A 22315-nucleotide genomic window follows, 5' to 3' on the forward strand; every position below is an offset into this window, starting at 1 on the left:
ACCTATGGATCTTATCATTTGCATCACGATCATGTGTCACACAAATATGGAATAATTCTTTCAAAATACCATTGGACCCGGACCTGCCAAAGGAGAACCCGCCTACCTATCTCCTAAATTACACTATAAACAAGGTAAGAGAAAAGCTATTTTTTCTTTGTTTTAAACTGTCCAGATCTTGATTTTTATTCCTGCAGCTTTAATCGATGCTTGTGTGATAAGTGTTATTACTTATATTTACCCAAATTATACGTACCTTACCTATACTTACATTACATACTTATTTATACTTATAGTTACTTTGTTTGTATTTCATTAATCAATTTACTATTTAAGTGTATTGAATTCTGATTGATCTTATTATTATTTTGACGGTTTGTTTACTGGGATAGAAATATACTTTACATTTTACTTGTTTAATTTTGGGCTGTTATTTCATTGGGGTAGTTGTGTCCGATTCTGTTCATACCTGAAATCTTAAGATTTCCTCTTGTTCACTATTTCAGATGTGTGTATACTTTCGGATTCATTTCATTGGCCTCCGGATGATGCAGCCCAAGTACTCACTTTCTATCCTTATGGTTCACGTTAAGTGTTTGTCATTCAGAAGTTTATTTTTGGTTCGAGTATATACATTACAATTAAATTCATTGTAACTTATACTTTATTATTTACTATACCCCATATTAACTTATAAATTTAATGAGTTACCTTTTCATTAAATCTGTATAAAAACCTCATTTTTATACATGGCGACCGTGACAGGATCTGGAAGTTGAGTGGGTGGCTGTGTTTCCCGGAGGTAGGTTTAGGGTCCATGGTAATAATTTACATAAAAATTACTTTAAGTTATTTTTTGTGATTACTGTTTATACACTTCTGCTTGTATTAGTACTGCTATTTATTGTTTTACTGTGGTCTGTTGTTATTGTTACTTATATATTAGTCAAGATGACTGAACTGAAGAGATTAATAACTTCTCGGAAGTTTGTAAGAAAGTCTGTTACGGAGTCTTTTAATCAACGTGATCAGTTCATCTTACTTGAAGCTTCAGATAAGCTAGCACTTGAGTCTAAGTTGACTGACAACATGGCACGTTTGAAGGATTTGGATCTTCAAATACAGGGTATTAAATGGAGTTCTGAAGAAAACGAAAGTGAACTAATGGAAGAATTGGAGGCCTGTGAAAATTATCAAGACAAACTACGTTCGTCTTTATTTAAGCTCCAATCGCCTGTACCGACTACACCATCACCCCCTACTCCAGCTCTTCCCCTTTTGAAGAGACCAACAGCTCCTTTACCTCGATACTCTGGTCAAGAGAACGAAGACCTAACTAAATTTTTATCTCAGTTTGAGGCAGTTATCAACAGGTATGAATACTCTGACTACGAAAAGCTTTTACTCCTAAAGCAGCAGATAACTGGAAGAGCCTTGGTTTTGATAGATTCCTTGGAGTCTCATAACCAAGGATATAGTAAAGCAAAGGAGCTCTTAGAAAAGGCACTTGCTTCTCCAGACGTTCAGAAATTCAGCACCATCAAGCAGCTATCTGAGCTAAACTTGGACAAATGTGATGACCCATTTGAATATGTATCCAAAGTCAAAGGTATAATAGAGAATGTCCGTAAGTTGAATATTTCTATTGATTATATTTTGCAATACTTTGTATGGACAGGTTTGAATGAAAAGTTCAGGGAATTACTGATAAATATAACTAACCATACATGGCCTTCAATTGAAGAGATTAGTGATAATTTCTTCACTGCCTGCACAAGATACAGTCACCATAAGAAGAAAGTGAAAGTAACAGATCATTCTGTGGATATGGCAATAAATGTGAACTTCACACCAGAGGGAACTAGTGGAGCTACTGCAAAATGTTATCCATGCTCCTTGTGTAGCACAGTCCAAGAAAAGGCTAGCCATAACATCAGAGATTGTACGAACTTTATTTCTCCTGTTTCCAAAGTCGAGAAATTGAAGAGTATCGATGGATGTACTAGATGTGGCCTGGCATCACATTCTACTGAAAAGTGCAGATACAAATTTAGATATCGGTGTGCAAATTGCAAAGGTTTTCATTGGAATTACTTGTGCACTCATCCAGGGGAAAATCAATCCAATGACATTAGTCAAAAGAATCTGGACCTTAACAAGAAAAAATTCCATGAAAAAAACAAGGACAAGAAAGACCCAAAGGCTAAAAATCCTACGGAAAGATCCCAGAATAACGTTACTACTATTACAGAGGCTTTGAAGAACTCAAGTGAGGGAGATACGATTCTTCCAACCTTCACGTGTAACATAAGTGGTTCCAATGTGCGTTGTATGAAAGACAGTGGATGTCAATCCAATTTTATATCTGAAGAGTTGGCAAGCAGATTGAATCTACCAGTCATACGAGAGTGTGTTAAACTTACTGTGAATGGTATCAATGTCCCTAGAAGTTATGACACCAAAATTGTTGAGGTGGAAATGAAATTTGACAGGGATACAAGAGTCATTTATGCATTGTGCCTTCCAAATATAAATATTACTTTGAATCTTCCCAAGTTGAACAGAGTTGTGAATGGATTTCTGTCAAAAGGATATAAATTGGCAGATACAAGACTTTTGGATGGTTCAGAAGATATTTCTGATATTCAGCTTATTTTGGGATCAAAATCCAGCTATTGCATACCTGAGACTGAAATTGTATTCGGAGAGAAATCTATATATTCAAGAACTCCTCATGGTGTAGTGTTAAAGGGAGCAACCGAGACTATTTTACATGATCTGCCTTATTTACCATATGCCCCTGAAGTCTCGTCGTCTTCCTACATTTCGATAACTAATAGAACCCCAGACTACCTGCCTTCAGAAGAAGCTAAGTTTTATCAAACCTCTAATATAGATTTTGGTAAAATCGAGATTAGAAATGAATCATTTGTTTTGGAAGGAGAGGATGATGAAGTCAGTGGGTTAGTTGATATTGAAAAGGATGTACTTGATTCTGTTTGTGACGAAGCATTGTGTAGAGAGACTTCAATATACTCTGAAACTGTTGAAATCCATACTCAGATGGTCAATTACGTTTTAGAGAAAACTACAAGGAATAGTGAAGGGAGGCTGGTAATGCCATTACTCTGGAACCCTAGAGTTTCTCACCTTTTGGGACATAACTTCAATATATCAGAGAAAATACTGTCAGGCTTGCAAAGAAAATTTCAAGGAAATTTAGATGATAAACTGAAGCAGATAAATGTGGTATTTAAAGAGCAAGCAGATGCTGGTATAATTGAGAGAATTGAAAATCTTGATAAATTCAAGAAGGAGCATCCAGAGTCCAGTTTCATGCCTTTTATGGGCATTTTTAAGCCTGATCGTGAGACCACAAAATGTAGGGTTGTGTTCCTATCCAATTTGAGTGACAAAGGAAGTATGAATCACAATCAAACTATGCATGCAGGTCCCACATTAAATCAGAAACTCTCCACTTCCATTATCAATTTGAGGTTCGGAAGCAAATTATGTTGCTTTGATATAAAGAAGGCATTCAACAATATAGGTCTTGAGGAAGTCGACCAAAATCGCCTTTGTTTTTTATGGTTTAGAAATCTTGAAGATGGAGATTTTTCAATTATTGGCTATAAGAATAGTAGACTTCCTTTTGGACTTAGATGTTCACCTGCATTATTAATGCTTGGGTTATACAAGATATTGATACTGGATTCTACCAATGATTCTTTTCAATTGATGAAACTCAAGAGAACCATTTATCAGTTGTCTTATATGGACAACTGTGCATTTACGGCAGAAACGTCTGAGTGTTTGTTGTGGATGTATACAATGTTGGAGGATATTTTCAGTCCTTATAAGTTTTCACTTCAGCAGTTTTTATCAAATGACATGTCATTACAAAAAGAAAAAATTGACAAAATTCAGGAAACAGAGGCTCCGACAAAAAGTAAACTGCTGGGACTTGAGTGGGATCGAATGAGTGATACCTTGTCTACAAAACCCATACAACTGGATATAAATTCATCAACAAAAAGACAAGTTTTATCTACTATAGCTTCACAGTTCGATCTTCTTAATTTCAATGGACCTATACTGAATCGAGCCAGATTGTTTCTACACAGATTGCAGTGTAGACCAGAACTAGATTGGGATGAAAAGCTTACTGCTCCTTTGATCAATGAATGGAAGAATATCTGCAAGCAGGCCAATTCTGCACCTTTTGTAGAGTTCCCACGGAATTTTGGTGCTCGTACTGACAAATATAAATTGGTTGGGTTTGCTGATAGTAGTAAGGTTCTGTTTGGCGCTGCAGTGTATCTGTATAACATAAGTACAAATAAGATCTACTTTATTTTAGCAAGAAATAAACTGGTGAGTAAACAATTGGAGTCAAAATCCATACCAAGCTTGGAATTACAAGCTCTTGCTTTAACTGTAGAAACTGTAAAGGATTTGAAGAATGAACTTTCAGGATTTGGTTGCATTGATCCTATTGAGATAGTTGGATGCGAGGTCTATTCTGACAGTTTGGTGGTACTGACCTGGCTGCAGTCTTACGCCTTGAAACTTGACAAACTACAAAAAAAGCAACCCTTTATACTCAATAGATTAGAGTATATCAATAAGCTGTGTGAGGATTCTTGTATGAAATTTTCTTTTGTGTCTGGAGAAGATAATCCAGCAGACTGCATCACCAGACCTTTATCCTTTAGGCAGCTAATGAAAACAAACTATATAACTGGTCCTAAGTTCATTACAGAGAGCGAAAGCAATGTGATCTGTAGTGACAGGACATTGTCTTTCATCATACCTGGATTATTTGAATCAAAACAAGTGCATAAAGTGGAAACAAATTGTGGTAGTGCTTGTTCACCTCCGAATGTGGGCTCGGAACATCTTTTCCCTTTTAATAGGGTTTCTAGTTTTGAGAAGGCCGTGAGAGTGCATGCGGTGGTGCTCAGGTTCTGCAGCATTTTGAAATCTAAGTTTAAAAGCAAACATCCAGCTCTAGATCATTTTGAAGTTGAAGATGAAGGTTTTAACTTTTATGATGAAGCTTGTAGGCAGATTATAATCAGGGATCAACATATTCACTTCCCAGATGTCTTTGATTATTTTCACTCAAAACAGAAGCAGTTGAAGAATCTGCCTAACATTGTTGCACAGTTGAACTTGTTTCTTGATTCGGATGGCATGGTGAGGGTAAAAAGTAAATGCCGAAGATTGAAGGAAGTCCAACATCTTAACAAGTTCAACTATCCTTTACTACTATCGAAGGACAGTATGTTGGTTCCTCTGATTATAAGGGAATTGCACGTGAAGCTCTCACATGCTGGTTGTTATCCTTTGTTGGCGGAACTTAGAAGAAACTTTTGGATTACCCATATATACTCGACTGTGAAGAAAGTTCTGTCAAACTGCATTACTTGTAAGAGATTAAATGAGAGGGTAATCAAATTAAATCAAAGTCATTACCCAGAGTTTAGGATTAATCCTGAAAACATACCGTACAGACAGATTTTCATTGATCATATGGGTCCATTTAAAATAAAGAATGATCAAGGAAATACTGTCAAGGTATGGTTGTTATGTATTACATGTCTATGGTCTCGGGCTATTAACTTGAAAATTTGTATGGATTTAACTTCAGAGGAATTTATTAGAGCATTACAACTTCATACATATGAATTTGGCATTCCCTCCTTATGTCTGTCTGATTTGGGATCGCAATTCGTTGCTGGTGCAAATCAGGTCTCTAGTTTCTTGAGCGATTACGAGACAAATGCATATTTACAGGAACATGGAATTAAATCCTTTAAATTTGAGCAATATTACAAAGGATGTAATCAACTCGGCTCGTTAGTAGAGTCTTGTGTGAAACTAACCAAGCGCTTATTATTTGGAGCAATGCGCAATAACATTCTTCCCCTTCGGGATTTTGATTTTATTGTTCACAAAACTATACATTTGGTGAACAGAAGGCCAATTTCATTTAAAGAGTCTCTTAGGGACTCTTCAGGAGAGAGCATTCCAGAAATCATTACCCCAGAGATGTTGATTCATGGCAGAGAATTGGTTTCCATCAATATAATCCCTCAACTACAAGGCCCAACAGATGCCGATCCAGAATTCAATGCAGATCAGATTCCTTCATCATTGCTGAAACTGCAAAATGTACGACATAATCTTATCAAAATATACAATGAAGAATTTGTTGGGAATCTGATATATCAAGCCGTAAATAAAAAAGACCGATACAAGCCCGTTCAACATAAAGAACTTAAAGTTGGAGATATAGTACTTTTGAAGGAACCCTTAGCTAAACCCTGTAATTATCCAATGGGACGCATTAAGGAAATTGTAAAAAATATAAACAATGAAGTTACGGCTGTGAAAGTCTTTAAAGGGAAAACTGGAGAAATATTAAAACGGCACTCTAGTTCTATAATTCCTCTTTTGTCAGTCCCAAACGATGATGAGAAGCAAGGTGTACCAGACACTAAGAATGTTCATATTGTATCATCACGTCCTAAAAGAAAAGCAGCTATACAGGGGGCTGCCAAAATTCACCAAATTTTGGCTGAATCTGATTAGGGATTTTTCATTACTGTTAATATTGTTTTATTTGGATTCCTTGGGTTGGTTTTTATTTTTGGGTAATTTTCGTGTAAATACATTTACATTACATACTTTTGATTTCATACTAAATCAAAATCTCTCCCCTGGAGTGTAGAAAAATATGTATTTTTCTTTTAATTTTACTAGATATTAAAGAAAAAAATATACATTATCACTACGGCATCAGTATTAAAGTACTTTACCTCTGTAATTACTTAATTAGTCAATTCTAAAGTTAACGTAAATTTTATAAATAGCTTTTCTCGCCTAATTCTTTTAAATGGTTACTGCCGTAAACAAACCACCAATTTTAATGCTGAAAATGTTTTCTTGGTTTACTGAGTGACGGAGAACCGGATAGTACCTGTCAAGAAGAGTATCTGTCAAGAACTTGAACAGCAGCAGTCGACTGTAGAAGTTCCAGTCATACTTACAGTGGATTAATCTTTGAAGTTATTTAGTGACCTATGGATCTTATCATTTGCATCACGATCATGTGTCACACAAATATGGAATAATTCTTTCAAAATACCATTGGACCCGGACCTGCCAAAGGAGAACCCGCCTACCTATCTCCTAAATTACACTATAAACAAGGTAAGAGAAAAGCTATTTTTTCTTTGTTTTAAACTGTCCAGATCTTGATTTTTATTCCTGCAGCTTTAATCGATGCTTGTGTGATAAGTGTTATTACTTATATTTACCCAAATTATACGTACCTTACCTATACTTACATTACATACTTATTTATACTTATAGTTACTTTGTTTGTATTTCATTAATCAATTTACTATTTAAGTGTATTGAATTCTGATTGATCTTATTATTATTTTGACGGTTTGTTTACTGGGATAGAAATATACTTTACATTTTACTTGTTTAATTTTGGGCTGTTATTTCATTGGGGTAGTTGTGTCCGATTCTGTTCATACCTGAAATCTTAAGATTTCCTCTTGTTCACTATTTCAGATGTGTGTATACTTTCGGATTCATTTCATTGGCCTCCGGATGATGCAGCCCAAGTACTCACTTTCTATCCTTATGGTTCACGTTAAGTGTTTGTCATTCAGAAGTTTATTTTTGGTTCGAGTATATACATTACAATTAAATTCATTGTAACTTATACTTTATTATTTACTATACCCCATATTAACTTATAAATTTAATGAGTTACCTTTTCATTAAATCTGTATAAAAACCTCATTTTTATACAATATATATGTATATGTATATGCATATATATATGCATATATACACATATATATATGTATATATGCATGTTTATATATATATATATATATATATATATATATATATATATATACACACACCTTTTATTATTTCACGCGGGTATATATGCATATTTCAATCTCTTATGAACCAAGCGAAGTGATTAAATTTCTGGTAAAAAACACACACCCGTTTAATTACTTCCCCTCTACCACCCACTGTTGGTAGATTACAAACACAGGAAAAAAGAAGTACTTCTATTACATGGGGACGTAAAACTGGGTCATATCCAGGGATTAAATTCTGATCAGTGAGTGGAAACAAGTTGGTCCTTTGCTTATTCCTAAATTTTCGTCTCATTTGGTTTGATAATCTTCCAATCTGTTTTTTTTTTTTTTTTTTTTTTTTTTTTTTTTTTTTTTTTTGTTGTTAAGACTGACTACGCATTTAAGTCTGGTGGGATGTCAATGAAATCCTTCTCTCTCTCTCTCTCTCTCTCTCTCTCTCTCTCTCTCTCTCGTGCGTACGTAGATATATATATATATATATATATATATATATATATATATATATATATATATATATATATATATGTGTGTGTGTGTGTGTGTGTATATACATATATATGTAAGTATATAAATCTCTCTCTCTCTCTCTCTCTCTCTCTCTCTCTCTCTCTCTCTCTATATATATATATATATATATATATATATATATATATATATATATAAATATTATATGTTTGTGTGTGTGTGTGTGGGTATGTATGTGCTTTTGTGTATGTTTCCGTTTTTCAGAATGGTAATCAGTTATTCACAATTATTCCATCATTAGAGCTTGATATAACATATAATCTGACCTATTAAATATAATGTCTTATTCAATAATGAAAGATATATAGAAATCTAGTATCACCTTATAGTTCTTTAAAATCTTCCTTTTTATGTTATATAATTCCTAGAACATTAAAATGTGCAAGATATTTACGCAAAGAGGAAAAACACTTGTAATGTTGAGATACAAATGATTTTAGTGAATCATTTTCAATTTACATGACAATAAGTTAACTACAAATGTTATTTGTTTAGAATTGGCCTTCGATATATACGGATATTTTTAGCCCTTAGACACAATATCAACATAATGTTTAATAGAATGTCTTTTCTGGAAAAAGTGAATACCAAAGTAGAGAATCTATTGTTAGAGACATTCGAAGTTTTGATAAAAGTAATTTCATAATTTTAAGAAAATCTAATCTACCAAATAAACCTTTTAATTAAAAGAAGTTGATAAATTAATACCTTAATTAGGTTTTATCTCTGTCCAATAAAAATAGGTTGTATAGTTATGTCAGCTCCCGAAGAAGTTGATAAATTAATTATTATTATTATTATTATTATTATTATTATTATTATTATTATTATTATTATTATTAGCGAAGCTACAACCCTAGTTGGAAAAGGAAGATGCTATAAGCCCAAGGGGTCCAACAGGGAAAAATAGCAGTGGGGAAAGGAAATAAGGAAATAGATAAACGATATAAGAAGTAATGAACAATTAAGATAAAAAATTTAAAAACATCAACAACATTAAAACGGATATTTCATATATAAACTATAAAAAGACTTATGTCAACTTGTTCAATATATAAACATTTTCTGCAAGTTTGAAATTTTGAAGTTCAAAGATTCATCTACCCGATTAAGGAGCTCATTCCACAACTTGGTCACAGCTGGAATAAAACTCCTAGAGTACTGTGTAGTATTGAACCTCATGATGGAGAACGCCTAACTATTAATATTAACTACATTTTAGTCTTAACTGTATCTAATAAAAAAAGAAAACTGGTGGTATAGTTATATCAGCCTCTGATAACCATTTTTGAAAATATTTGAAACTATATTTCATATTTTATATACTCAGTTTTGTTAGACAACCAATATATATTATCGATGGATAATTTTTTCAAATTATCCATCGATCCTTAAATTACATATATGAAACCAACATCATAATTCCCGCGAGATCTTTTTTTATTGAATGAATAGAAGATATTCTCTCTCTCTCTCTCTCTCTCTCTCTCTCTCTCTCTCTCTCTCTCTCTCTCTCTCAATAAGACATCTCTGAGAGAAACTTTTATGAAATTCTATACTAGGGCATTACATTTCATTCCAGAAATGATGCACTTGTAAAAAGACACCATTGCGTACACGTAACCACTTCTAGTAATTGGAATCAAACTCTCAAAGTTGACGAAAGTTTTTGACATATTCTGTTAAGACGAAAGTTTTTGACATATTCTGTTAAGAGAACTCTGGAAAGGTAATCCTAAAAAGAGGTTTAATTTATTGTTAACTGATATTTGTGGTTACTCCTACAGTTTATACTTTATGGAAACATGTATTCAAGAGGAGTTTCTTTTCAAAAAATGAAAGTGTATCTCACAATTAATTTCTCGTGTTTATGGAAACAATCAAATATATTTTTTGTTTTGTTTAAGAGTCGTTGAAATTATAATCTACCGCAGCCTTTTTATTCATTTGCTTAACTATACAACTAATATACTCTTCTTACACTATATTGTGTTTTCTAATTGAATGGATTTTTGATACATTTATTAATTTTAATGACGTCAAAACGTCAAACTTAGCTGTATCAGATACGAAGGTCATTATTATTATTATTATTATTATTATTATTATTATTATTATTATTATTATTATTGCTGTTGCTGTTGTTGTTGTTATTATTAATATATTTGTTGTTGTTATTATTATTATTATTATTATTATTATTATTATTATTACTATTGTTGTTGTTATTATTATTATTATTATTATTATTATTATTATTATTATTATTATTGCGGTTGTTGTGGTTGTTGTTGTTGTTGTTATTTTTATTATTATTATTATTATTATTGTTGTTGTTGTTATTATTATTATTATTATTACTATTGTTGTTGTTGTTGTCGTTGTTGTTGTTGTTGTTATTATCATTATTATTATTATTATTATTATTGTTGTTGTTGTTACTATTATTATTATTGTTGTTGTTATTATTGTTATTATTATTATTATTATTATTATTATTATTATTATTATTATTATTATAATTTTCATTATTATTATTATTATTATTATTATTATTATTATTATTATTATTATTATTATTATTATTATTATTATTATTATTATTATTATTATTATTATTATTATTATTATTATTATTATTATTATTATTATTATTATTATTATTATTATTATTATTATCTCGTCCTTTATTGGCAGCCATTTTACTGACGTTGGGCCATTGTAAACTTCAAGAAAGAACAGACTAATTGAAATATTTATTAACTTTGATTATTCTATTATGTTTCGTCATTTATTGGCATTCATTGTACAAGGAGGTATACTGAAATTGGTCCACTGTAAACTTTATCATAAAACTTAGTAATCTTAAATGTTTTATTGTTGAGTAATTTATTCATTTCTGATTTATTTCTTATTTCAAAATACTATACTCAATTTTTTTTAATGAGGCGCTTTTGTACTGACTCGCAGCGGTGCCCTTTAGCTCTGAAAATTTTCCTGCTATCTGATTGGTTAGAATTATCTTGTCTAACCAATCAGCGAGCTGGAAGCTTTACCGAGCTAAAAGGGCAACCCTGCGAGTCGGTGCAAATCTGCCTCACTAAAAAGAATTGACAATAATTATTTACCAATCATACTCCAATCGGCATTAATCATCATTGATATTAAGCTTCTAGATGCCTACCAATCATCGATTCATTAATCCAACCTACCAATCCGATATCAAAGTAAGTTTTATTTTACTTTTTTTCTGCAAATCTTTGCATATATTTGCACTTTTCGACCCACTCCTTTGTTAAAAAAGTACATTTGAACACTCTTCACAATAAATCAAAATACACAACGTTCGGTTTATTATTATTATTATTATTATTATTATTATTATTATTACATGCTGAGCTACAACCCTAGTTTGAAAATCAAGAGGCTATAAGCCCAAGAGCTCCAACAGGGAAAAATATCCCAATGAGGAAAGGAAACAAGGAAATAAATAAACTACTGAGAAGGAATGAACAGTCAAAAGAAAATATTTTAAGAACAGTAACAATATTAAATTAGAGCTTTCATATATAAACTATAAAAAACTTGAAAAAAAGAGAGGAAAAAAAAAACAAGATAGAATAGCGTGCCCGACTGTACCCCCAAGCAAGAGAACTCTAACCCAAGACAATGGAAGACCATGGTACAAAGGCTATGGCACTACCCAAGACTAGAGAAAAATGGTTTGATTTTGGATTGTCCTTCTCCTAGAGGAGCTGCTTACCATAGCTAAAGTGTCTCCTCTACTCTTACAAAGAAGGAAGTAGCCACAGAACATTTACATGCAGTAGCTAACCCCTTGAGTGAAAAAGAATTGTTCGGTAAGCTGTGTTGTCAGGTGAATGAAGCCAGAGGAGAATGTGTAAAGAATAGGTCAGACTATTTCGGGTATGTGTAGGCAAAGAAAAAAATGAGCCGTAACCAGAGAGATGGCTCCAATGTAGTACTGTATGGCCAGTGAAAGGATCCATTAACCCTCTAGCGGTAGTATCTCAGCGGGTTGCTGGTGCTCGGGCCAACCTACTGCTTATTAAAAGAAATATTTCTGTAAATATCCCTGAAAAAACGAGTAGACTTTCCCTAGATTGGATTTATCCCCAGTAATATTCCCTAAGCTTTTTCCTCGCTGGTCTTGGGCTGTTAGGAAAAACAGGAGAATGACCCAACACTGCGATTTTCACAGATCAATACAGCGTTTTTTGACTGGTGCTACAAATTGAGAGATTGTTTCTGTTCAGGGTGCTCAAAAAGGTAAAAGGAATATTCACTAACTTGGGCAGAGGTGGAGCTTTTTTTTTTTTTTTTTTTTTAAGAAATATTTTTTTTTATTTAGATATTTCTTAGCTGATAAAGTTGATATCTATTTTTATTTTTGTTTAAAGAAGTATTTTTTTCTTTTTACAGACATTTTAAGCGCATAAACTTGATATCAATATCAATTTTATGAGATAGGGATGTGTAAACCATGCTAACTAATGGAGTAACTTTTTTTTTTTAATGATTTGAATTCGTTTTATTTTTATTTCCAGACATTTCTCTTCTAATAAAATTAATATCTACATCAATTAAGAGTTCGTATTTTGTAAGAGTCAAAATGTCTCTCTCTCTCTCTCTCTCTTTTTTTTACCTTGAAACAAGTCTCATCTGTTAAAGTTAATTGCATGTGATAAAGAAACCAAAATTACATCATTTCCTAACTTGGTGTCGTTTGGATTTTGTCTTTTTTTATAAGAGTTGAAGTCTTTTTCTGATTATTATTATTATAGCCAGACACTTTCTTTTTATTAAATAGTGAAGATTACTTCAATAAAGGATAAAATTAACAAGGATATAAGATATCGATGCCAAAATAATTATAGTAAACTAGACAGTACAGATGGCATCATTAATTCAGGTACATTTCCCTGGAGGTTAATGAGATGTCATCATGTCAGTATACCAGAATTAATGAAACCAATTGTACCACTCATTCAGTCAGATCTCAGGAAAATTTCGGAATGAATTAAAGTTTTTGTGTTCAGACATCATCATGAAACTCCAAAGGGTTAGTAATAAGATGGTAATAACAGTAAACTTTGAAGCCATACCATATATATTTACTTCTTCGCCGTCCCTATTCCAATACACCAAAAATGTTTATGTAAATTCTTAGTAAAGTTGTTCGCTACAGGTAGTTCAGATTTTTTGAATTTATGTAAAAAAAACCTAGCTGTTTTAGCATAAGCCATCTAACTATTACTTCTACAATATTTTTTTTTTCTTTTTTTTTTAGCCATTTAACTCTTCATTCTACTTTTTTTTTTCTTTTTTTCCTACTGAATCCTACAGCAAGAGTAATCACCGGCATTAGACTTGCGGTTAAGTCTAGACCATTTCCAAGCCCTCTTATCTTAAACCACTAACTCTGAGACGAAGTTCCTTCCAAAACTAACCCAATGCGCTTTCAATAACTATGGCAGCCGTTTTTGCTGAAATCATTAGGAACGGATTACTAAAACAATAGATTGAACTACATTTGATTTATTGCAATATGAATCCAGTGACCCATTCCCGGCAGTACTAATTTATTATTGATCTCTTTAAATCCTTTTGATTATTCATATGGATATTTGAAATCGCATTCAAAATGTTTGTTGTTGTGATGATCACTAATTTAGGCGATGTTGAACATGATTGTGATGCCATTTTAATTCATAGTGTAATGGAAATTATGATTATGATAATGGTTCTATTCACTGTCTTAATCATAGTACTAATAATGCTAAAGATATTAATTAGTACCTCCGCCAACGAAGTTGGAAGGAGGTTCTGTTTTCGCCCCTGTTTGTGAACAGCTTCCTAGCAACAATTTTAATCGTAGATTAATAAAACTTACAGGGATTAACTACTATGTAAAAAGATGGAAATTATTAAATTTTGGAAGGTCAATGCCAAAGGTCAAGGTCACGGTTATGCAAAATGTCCAATTCGCGTAGTCACACATGAGTTTGGACATCGTTGTCACAGAGACTTCAAAGTTGGTTCATATTTGAGTGTATGAATATCCACTCCAATTAATGCATGCTAAGGTCAAAGGTCAAGGTTGAGCAAAAGGTCAAGAGATAAGCTACCGCGGCGGAGGACTGCTCTCTACTTAGTACCCCGCAAGCTACTATTGTTATTATATGTTCATTCTCACAAGCCAATTTCTAAAAAATATAACTTGGTTTCTCTCTCTCTCTCTCTCTCTCTCTCTCTCTCTCTCTCTCTACGAATTTTCAGTCCATTAAAACTTTAGTATTATTTTTGTAGAACTCAAAAGTATATATCATTTTATTTTCTACATATTTTTCTTTTAGTTTTGAATCGTTTTCTAAAAAAAAAAAAAAACACTCATTTTTAATACTAGATTTTTTGTGTGAATAAATTATCGTATATCCTACCTATTTTTTTTTTTATTATTTTCTAATAGTTTTCCGAATGAAACACTTCCATTTTCATCACTAGATTGTTTTTTTGTGAATATATTATTTTATTTCTTACACATTTTCTATTATTTTCTAATAGTTTTCCGACAAAGAATCAATTTCATTACTAATCTTTTTTTTCATTTTTTCTTTTTTGTGATGTGGTGGCCGATGTGGTAACGTCCCTGACTAATGAACGCCAGATTGGGGTTCGAGTTCCGCTCAAACTCGTTAGTTTCTTTGGTCGCTGCAGTCTCACTATCCTTGTAAGATAAGAATGGGATATTTTGCGGGAGCCTATGGGTCTATCTGCTGAGTCATCAGCAGCCATTGCCTAGCCCTCCTTGGTCCTAGCTTGGGTGGAGAAGGGGGCTTGGGTGCTGATCATATGTTTATATGGTAAGTCTCTAGGGCATCGTCCTGCTCGATAGGGCAATGTCACTGTTCATTTTCCTCTGCCATTCATGTGTGCCCTTGAAACCTTTAAACCTTTAATAGATTTTAAGATAGAATATTGCATAACTCCAATCCACAATAACTTCTTCTTCTTCTTCTTCTTCTTCTTCTTCTCTTCTTCTTTGTCTGCATCTTTTCCCACTTCTATGTGGGGTCGATGTTTCTGGCCAGCTTTCTCCATCTAGCAGTAATTTTATTCTGATAATATTCACTGTCTATATTCGTTTTGGCAAATTTGTCATGGCCGGATGCCTTTCCTGCCGCCAACCCTCCCCATTTACCCGGGCTTGGGAGTGGCACCAAGTTCAGGCTTGCTTCCCCCCCCACCCCTCCCCCCTCAGTGGCTGGGTTCCAATCCACATTAACTAATCTTATATAAAGAATATTTATATTTCTCCTCCCCTATAATTTCTTCCCAATCTCACAAAATCAACTCAGTATCAGAAAACTATAAATTCTTACTATTGAAGATCTTATACTTCCGTGTGACGTAATAAAGAGAGGTAATCGCTTAGCTAAGTGAAATTAATTATAATCCTTTTATAGCTTTATTGATTGGGTAACGATTAGGGGCAAATAAAGCTTCGCATTGACAGACATAAAGCGAGAGATTAGTTTCGAATTTTTGAGGAGATTTGTGTTGAGAGAAATTTCGCTGTGAAAAGAGAGACATTAATGGAGGGTTGTCAAGTATTGTGTGATCGTGTTGAGTTATACGAAACTGTTTCTGTTTGTAAATAGTATATTATTATTAGCATTATTATTAAATTCTTCATATATTTTTTTTATTAATCACTTCTTTAGACGAAAGGAATTGTTATAATATATATATATATATATATATATATATATATATATATATCATCATCATCATCATTACCATCACCATGATCATCATCTTCATCATTACCATCACCATAATCATCATCAACAGTCAAAGCTACTCCACTGCAAGACAGGACCTGAGACACGTCTGTTTATGGTCTTCCTACGGCAGTATATACCCGTAAATTTCCTCATCTCGTCAATCCATCGTTTTCTCTTCCTTCCTTTGCTTCGCTTGCAATCGCTAGTGACCCATATATATATATATATATATATATGTGTGTGTGTGTGTGTGTGTGTCTGTGTGTGTGTGTGTGTGTGTAAATGAACCACAAGGTAAATGATAATATAAGAGTGAATCAAGACTGTTTCCTTCTTACTTCTTGATGTACTAAGATGGTTCCTTGTGACTCTTACGCACATATATATATATATATATATATATATATATATATATATATATATATATATATATATAAAAATATATATATCACAATACATTTAATAAAGAGTTCTACCTCTGACATCGTATGTCGACTGGAAAGTCATTTATAATAATTGATTCTTGCTGGACAAGGATTCGAACCTATGCCTATGAGTAGAAACAATGGCAGTAGTGACTCTTACCAACCGAGCTATTAAGAGATGTTTGGTGAGAGCTACTGTTGGCATTGTTCTACTCAGAGATATAGGTTCGAATCCTTGCTCAGCCAGAAGTATTTTATCAAAAGTGAATTCCCAGTGACTATACATTCCCAAAGGTGGAATTCGAGATTTAATGCAATTGTGGTTGATATATTTACATATATATAGCCTCTCTCTCTCTCTCTCTCTCTCTCTCTCTCTCTCTCTCTCTCTCTCTATATATATATATATATATGTATATATATATATATATATATATGTGTGTGTGTATATATACAGTTTCATATATATATATATATATATATATAAACTTTTATTTATATATATATTTGCATATATATCCACGCATATATATATAAAGTATATATATATATATGTATATATATATATATATATATACACGTGGCCTACAAATTAAAACTATGCCTTCTGACCTTTGGGAATGAATTCTAATATATTAATCCAAAAACGAAGGAAGACTCCTTGGTATAATTGGCTTTAGGTTTGGATCATAGCTCCCAGAATCAGGATTTACTTCAGAGCCATCTGTAGCAGTTAATGAGGTCCGACGTCTGGTTCCAAATTCAATTCTCGCTCTACCTGGAGGGTAGAATCTACAACGTTCTGTAATACGAGAGAGAGAGAGAGAGAGAGAGAGAGAGAGAGAGAGAGAGAGAATTGTTAGTAATGTTAAAGACATATATTATATATATATATATACACACACACACACACACATATATATATATATATATATATACATATTTGTATACGTATTTATTCATATATATATATATAATATATATATATATATATATATATTATATATATATATATATATATATATGAATAAATAAGTATACAAATATGTATATATATATATATATATATTATTTGTATACGTATTTATTCATATATATAATATATATATATATATATATATGTATATATACATTTATATATATATATATATATATATAAATGTGTGTATATATATATATATATATGTATATATATATATATACTGTATATATATATATATATATATACAGTATATATATATATATATATATACATACATATATATATATATATATATATGTATATATATTTGCAAAGCTGGTCCAGTGTAGAGTAAATATCATAGTTTATTGATAATTTTATTAATATTCGTATATATTTTTTTTTTCATTGTGCATTGAAGAGATGATACTCAGCTCGTAAAATGAGCCCCTCTCATATATATATATATATATATATACATATTTATATATATAATTATTTTATGTAAATTCAGAAAGAATTTCGTCGTGAATTATTTATATTCCTTATTCAAGGTAAAGTATGTAATTTATGTAATTTTTTTTTAAAGAATTGACTTTTTATTTCACATATATTTGCTATGAAGTCTTACGTTGTCTATTTGAAAGCACTGTAGTATTCATGCGAGGTAGGAACAATGGCTTAGGTAATGTTCTTTTATATTTTATTATATATTGCTTCATGTTTCAGAGAGAATTTCAGAGCATGTGCTTTGAAATGTTTTTTACCACGTGTTTTCGAAGCTTCGTGAATACCTGGTGAGAGGAGGTTATCTATTTTTTTTTTATTTTGGGGACAATGGGTTGGCGGAACTAGCTGACTGAGAGAGCCGTCTGCCGTAGCATACGTACAGCGTTTAGGAGAGTAATATTTGGCAACTTTGATGCTTGGGCTCCGCCCTGCTACCAGACCTCGATCCTGGAAGTTTCTGGAAGCATTTAGATTAGATATATAAGGTGACCCAAGGTTGGGTTAGAGTCAGAAACAGAATGACATAGACATCGAGTTAGAACCGTAACCTTCCCCTCTCCCTCTCTCTCCCACAAGTACCCCAGAGTTATTCGTCGAAAGTGTTCAGTACGCTAGTGTGTCATCTCGTAAGTGACTCTGTGCCCCAGAGCAAATCGTGTGTTACACAAGACTAAAAGGTGATTTTGAATTCATTGTAATAGTGTGAGTTATAGCATTGTATAACGTTTTTGTAAACAGCCCTGTAGGCAGGATAGGTTATGTAAAGTGATCTAGTTAACTATTATTTATTAAGAGTCAAACTTAAACATTGTATTATTTCAGAATTATTTCAAGCATTTGTATTATTTTCATTGCATTATTTCTTTTCTTAGCTCAGATATAATAGGTCAAGTCAAGTTCTTTTATAATTTCAGATCATAACATTTTTGTCTTATTCTAAGTTTTCTTCAGACTTGATATTTTTCCAGTGACTTAATTTTGTTATGTAAATTCTTTTCCGAAGTGTTGTAATTTATATGGAATAGATTTATTTTTGTAAAGAGTAAATTATTCCAATCATCATTATTTGAGACCAGATTCCGCTGTATCCCTGTTAAGAACCTCAGTGAGATTCAATTATGTTTTAATAATACTTGAGAGAAATTACCCAGTTTGGTTTTGAGTGTGCTTAAGAAACCTTTGGATATTCACTGTTTTATATATTGCTGTCTGGGAGTTATTTAACGGTTTCAGAATTCGGGTAATAATGTTTTAAAGTGTAACAGTATTAATGTAAAATAAAATAAGGTAATTTGGAAATTCGAGAGGTTAATTAACTTACCAGACGTAGTATATAATATATGTTTGGTTTCCAGTCACGAGCCGTAGTATAATATATTTTTTTAGGGCCCATACCAGAGAGCCATATCGTATAATATAATTTGGGTGCTCAGACCCAGGAACCATACAGTATAATGCTAATATATATATATATATATATATATATATATATATATACATACATATATATGTGTATATATACATGTATATATATACGTGTATATATACATACATATATATATATATATATATATATATATATTTAACCAGCCACTTGACTTTCATTATATGCTCTAAGTGAGATTCTCCTTCATTATTATACATGAATGTATTATATTTGTGAAATATATATATATATATATATATATATATATATATATATATCACATTTGCACGGAGAATACTCAAATAAGTGGAATAGATCAGACTCGAACCAATTAGATTTCTTTTATTAAAGAGTTCAAATGTTTGACCTTTTAACTCTTGGCCTGATTGTCATCATCACCTCCTTCGTCTATTGACGCAAAGGGCCTCGGTTAGATTTCGACAGTCGTCTCTATCTTGAATTTTAATAATCAGTACTTATCCATTCATCATCTCCTACTTCACGCTTTAAAGTCTTCAGTTATATAGGTCTGGGTCTTCCAACTCTTCTAGTGCCTTCTGGAGCCTAATTAAATATTTGGTGTGGAAGGAATTTATTTATAGATTCTTGTTATGGCTCATAAACTTGCTAATTTCATCGAGAATATTATTTAAAAAGAATAATTTTTGCGTAAAGTTTTATACCCCAATATGAGTTTTGTGTACTTGGATTACATATAGTTTTAGTATTAATACAAAAATTCAAGTTGTAAAGGATTTAAAAGAATGTCTATGTTTACAAGATTTCCTCTTAACATTTGCATATAATGCTTTAGAAAACAATAGAAAATTTTATTATTCAGTGTTCCCATTACCATGGTGTTGAAGGATTATGCATTGGAAAACAATTTGGAGATGTATATTGAGAAAATATAAATTATGTTATTCAACATTAAAAGGAATTGAGAGAGAGAGAGAGAGAGAGAGAGAGAGAGAGAGAGAGAGAGAGAGAGAGAGAGAGAGCTTTAGGATTGTAAATTACGTTAAGTATGATTAATAACTTATTTTAATTCATTTAATGAATTGTTTCAAATTAGGATTTTTATAAAATGTATTTCTGTTCTTTCAGTAGATGGATTAATGACTTTCATAAGAAATACTTAGCAAAAACATTAAAATTTTCTACTTCCATCAACTTTAAGATGAAATGTTTCTCTATCCTGAATCTCATTATCCATCCTCAATCCAGATATTACCTTTATCATATGTGTCATTACCTTAAAGGTAAATGGCTCCTTACCCATCATTACCTGTGACATTATCTTTTATGGTAAATGGAATCTTACCTATCATTTTATATTATAATTCAATGTTCATTATCTTTCGATGCCTTGTTCATATTCCATCTGGGAGATTGAACTTCTCTCGTCCCTGTAAATTGTAATCAGTGAGAGAAATGCAGTTATTGTTGTTGTTGTTGTTTTTTTCCTGAAAAAAAGTAAATTTCATAATAACAACAGCTGTAGCTGGACTTGCATTGGTGGAAATTTTATTGTTGTTGTTGTTTTTCCTCAAAAGTAAATTTCATTATACCAACAGCTGGAGTTGATATTGGATTGGTGGAAATTTTATTGTTGTTGTGTTAGCTATTGTTGTTTTAGCTGTTGTTGTTGTTGTTGTTGTTTTTCCTCAAAAGTAAATTTCATTATACCAACAGCTGGAACTGATCTTGCATTGGTGGAAATTTTATTGTTGTTGATGTTGTTTTTCCTCAAAAGTAAATTTCATTATACCAACAGCTGGAGCTGATCTTGCATTGGTGGAAATTTTATTGTTGTTGTTGTTGTTGTTGTTGTTGTTGTTGTTGTTTTATTAAAAGTAAGTTTCATTATACCAATAGCTGGAGCTGATCTTGCATTGGTAAAATTCCGTAGTTAATCTTAGATGCAAATAATGTTAAAATAAGTAACTTAAATATATAAGCTGAAGATTTTCTTGACAAATGTTGACCCAGTTTAGTGAGGAAGAAATCTCTTTTTCAAATCTCAGTAAAACAAAAAACATAAGATCAGAACTGTACAATTCTGAGTTAAGTTTAAAACACATCTACTATTGCGTCATCTGCAGCTGTTGCCCGGCCATCCCAGGTCTTAGCATGGGTGGAGAGGGGGCTTAGTTTCAGTAATTTGGTAATTAGAATAATATTTTTAAAATGTTAATTTCTATTTTATATCACCTAAACTAAATGATGAGGCATTATGAATTTAATTTTGATAAAGTTCAAAATCTCTGGTGTGAAATACTACTACTACTACTACTAGTAGTAGTAGTAATAGCAGTAGTTATTGTTATTATAATTTTTACTAGTAGTAGTAGTAGTAGTAGTTATTGTTATTATAATTTTTACTAGTAGTAGTAGTAGTAGTAGTAGTAGCTAAGCAGCAACCCTGTTAGAAAAAGCAGAATGCTATAAGCTCAATAGTTCCAACTGGGAAAAATAGATAAATTAAAACTAGATCAATGGGGAAAGGAAATAAATAAACTATAAATTGATTGATTGATCATTAAATATTATCTGGCATCGTAACAGCAATGAAAAAAAGGTAAAATCCTTACCTAGTAGTAGTAGTAGTAGTAGTAGTAGCAGTAGTCACATCAGTGATTTCCAACTTTGAACAAAAATGAAACTTAATGAGCTTATGGATAATTATATCAACGTCATCTAATATTAATCCAATAAGGGATATTATCCTTCTTTTAATT

General features: G+C 31.8%; 1 protein-coding gene across 1 annotated transcript in view; it reads left to right on the forward strand.

Annotated features, from left to right (window-relative positions):
- Positions 1-7746, forward strand: part of LOC137622682 (uncharacterized) — an 8094-nt gene extending 348 nt beyond the window's left edge. The window contains exons 1-3 of the mRNA XM_068353278.1: positions 1-134; positions 507-7218; positions 7591-7746. The exon at positions 1-134 is cut by the window's left edge and continues 348 nt beyond it. Coding sequence (XP_068209379.1) covers positions 952-6597 — 5646 coding nt within the window. The 5' untranslated portion in view covers positions 1-134; positions 507-951 and the 3' untranslated portion in view covers positions 6598-7218; positions 7591-7746. The remainder of the gene's footprint in view (positions 135-506; positions 7219-7590) is intronic.
- Positions 7747-22315: the final 14569 nt, after the last annotated feature.

This window comes from Palaemon carinicauda, chromosome 29, assembly GCF_036898095.1.
Source record: "Palaemon carinicauda isolate YSFRI2023 chromosome 29, ASM3689809v2, whole genome shotgun sequence".
Classification (NCBI taxonomy): Eukaryota; Metazoa; Arthropoda; class Malacostraca; order Decapoda; family Palaemonidae; genus Palaemon; species Palaemon carinicauda.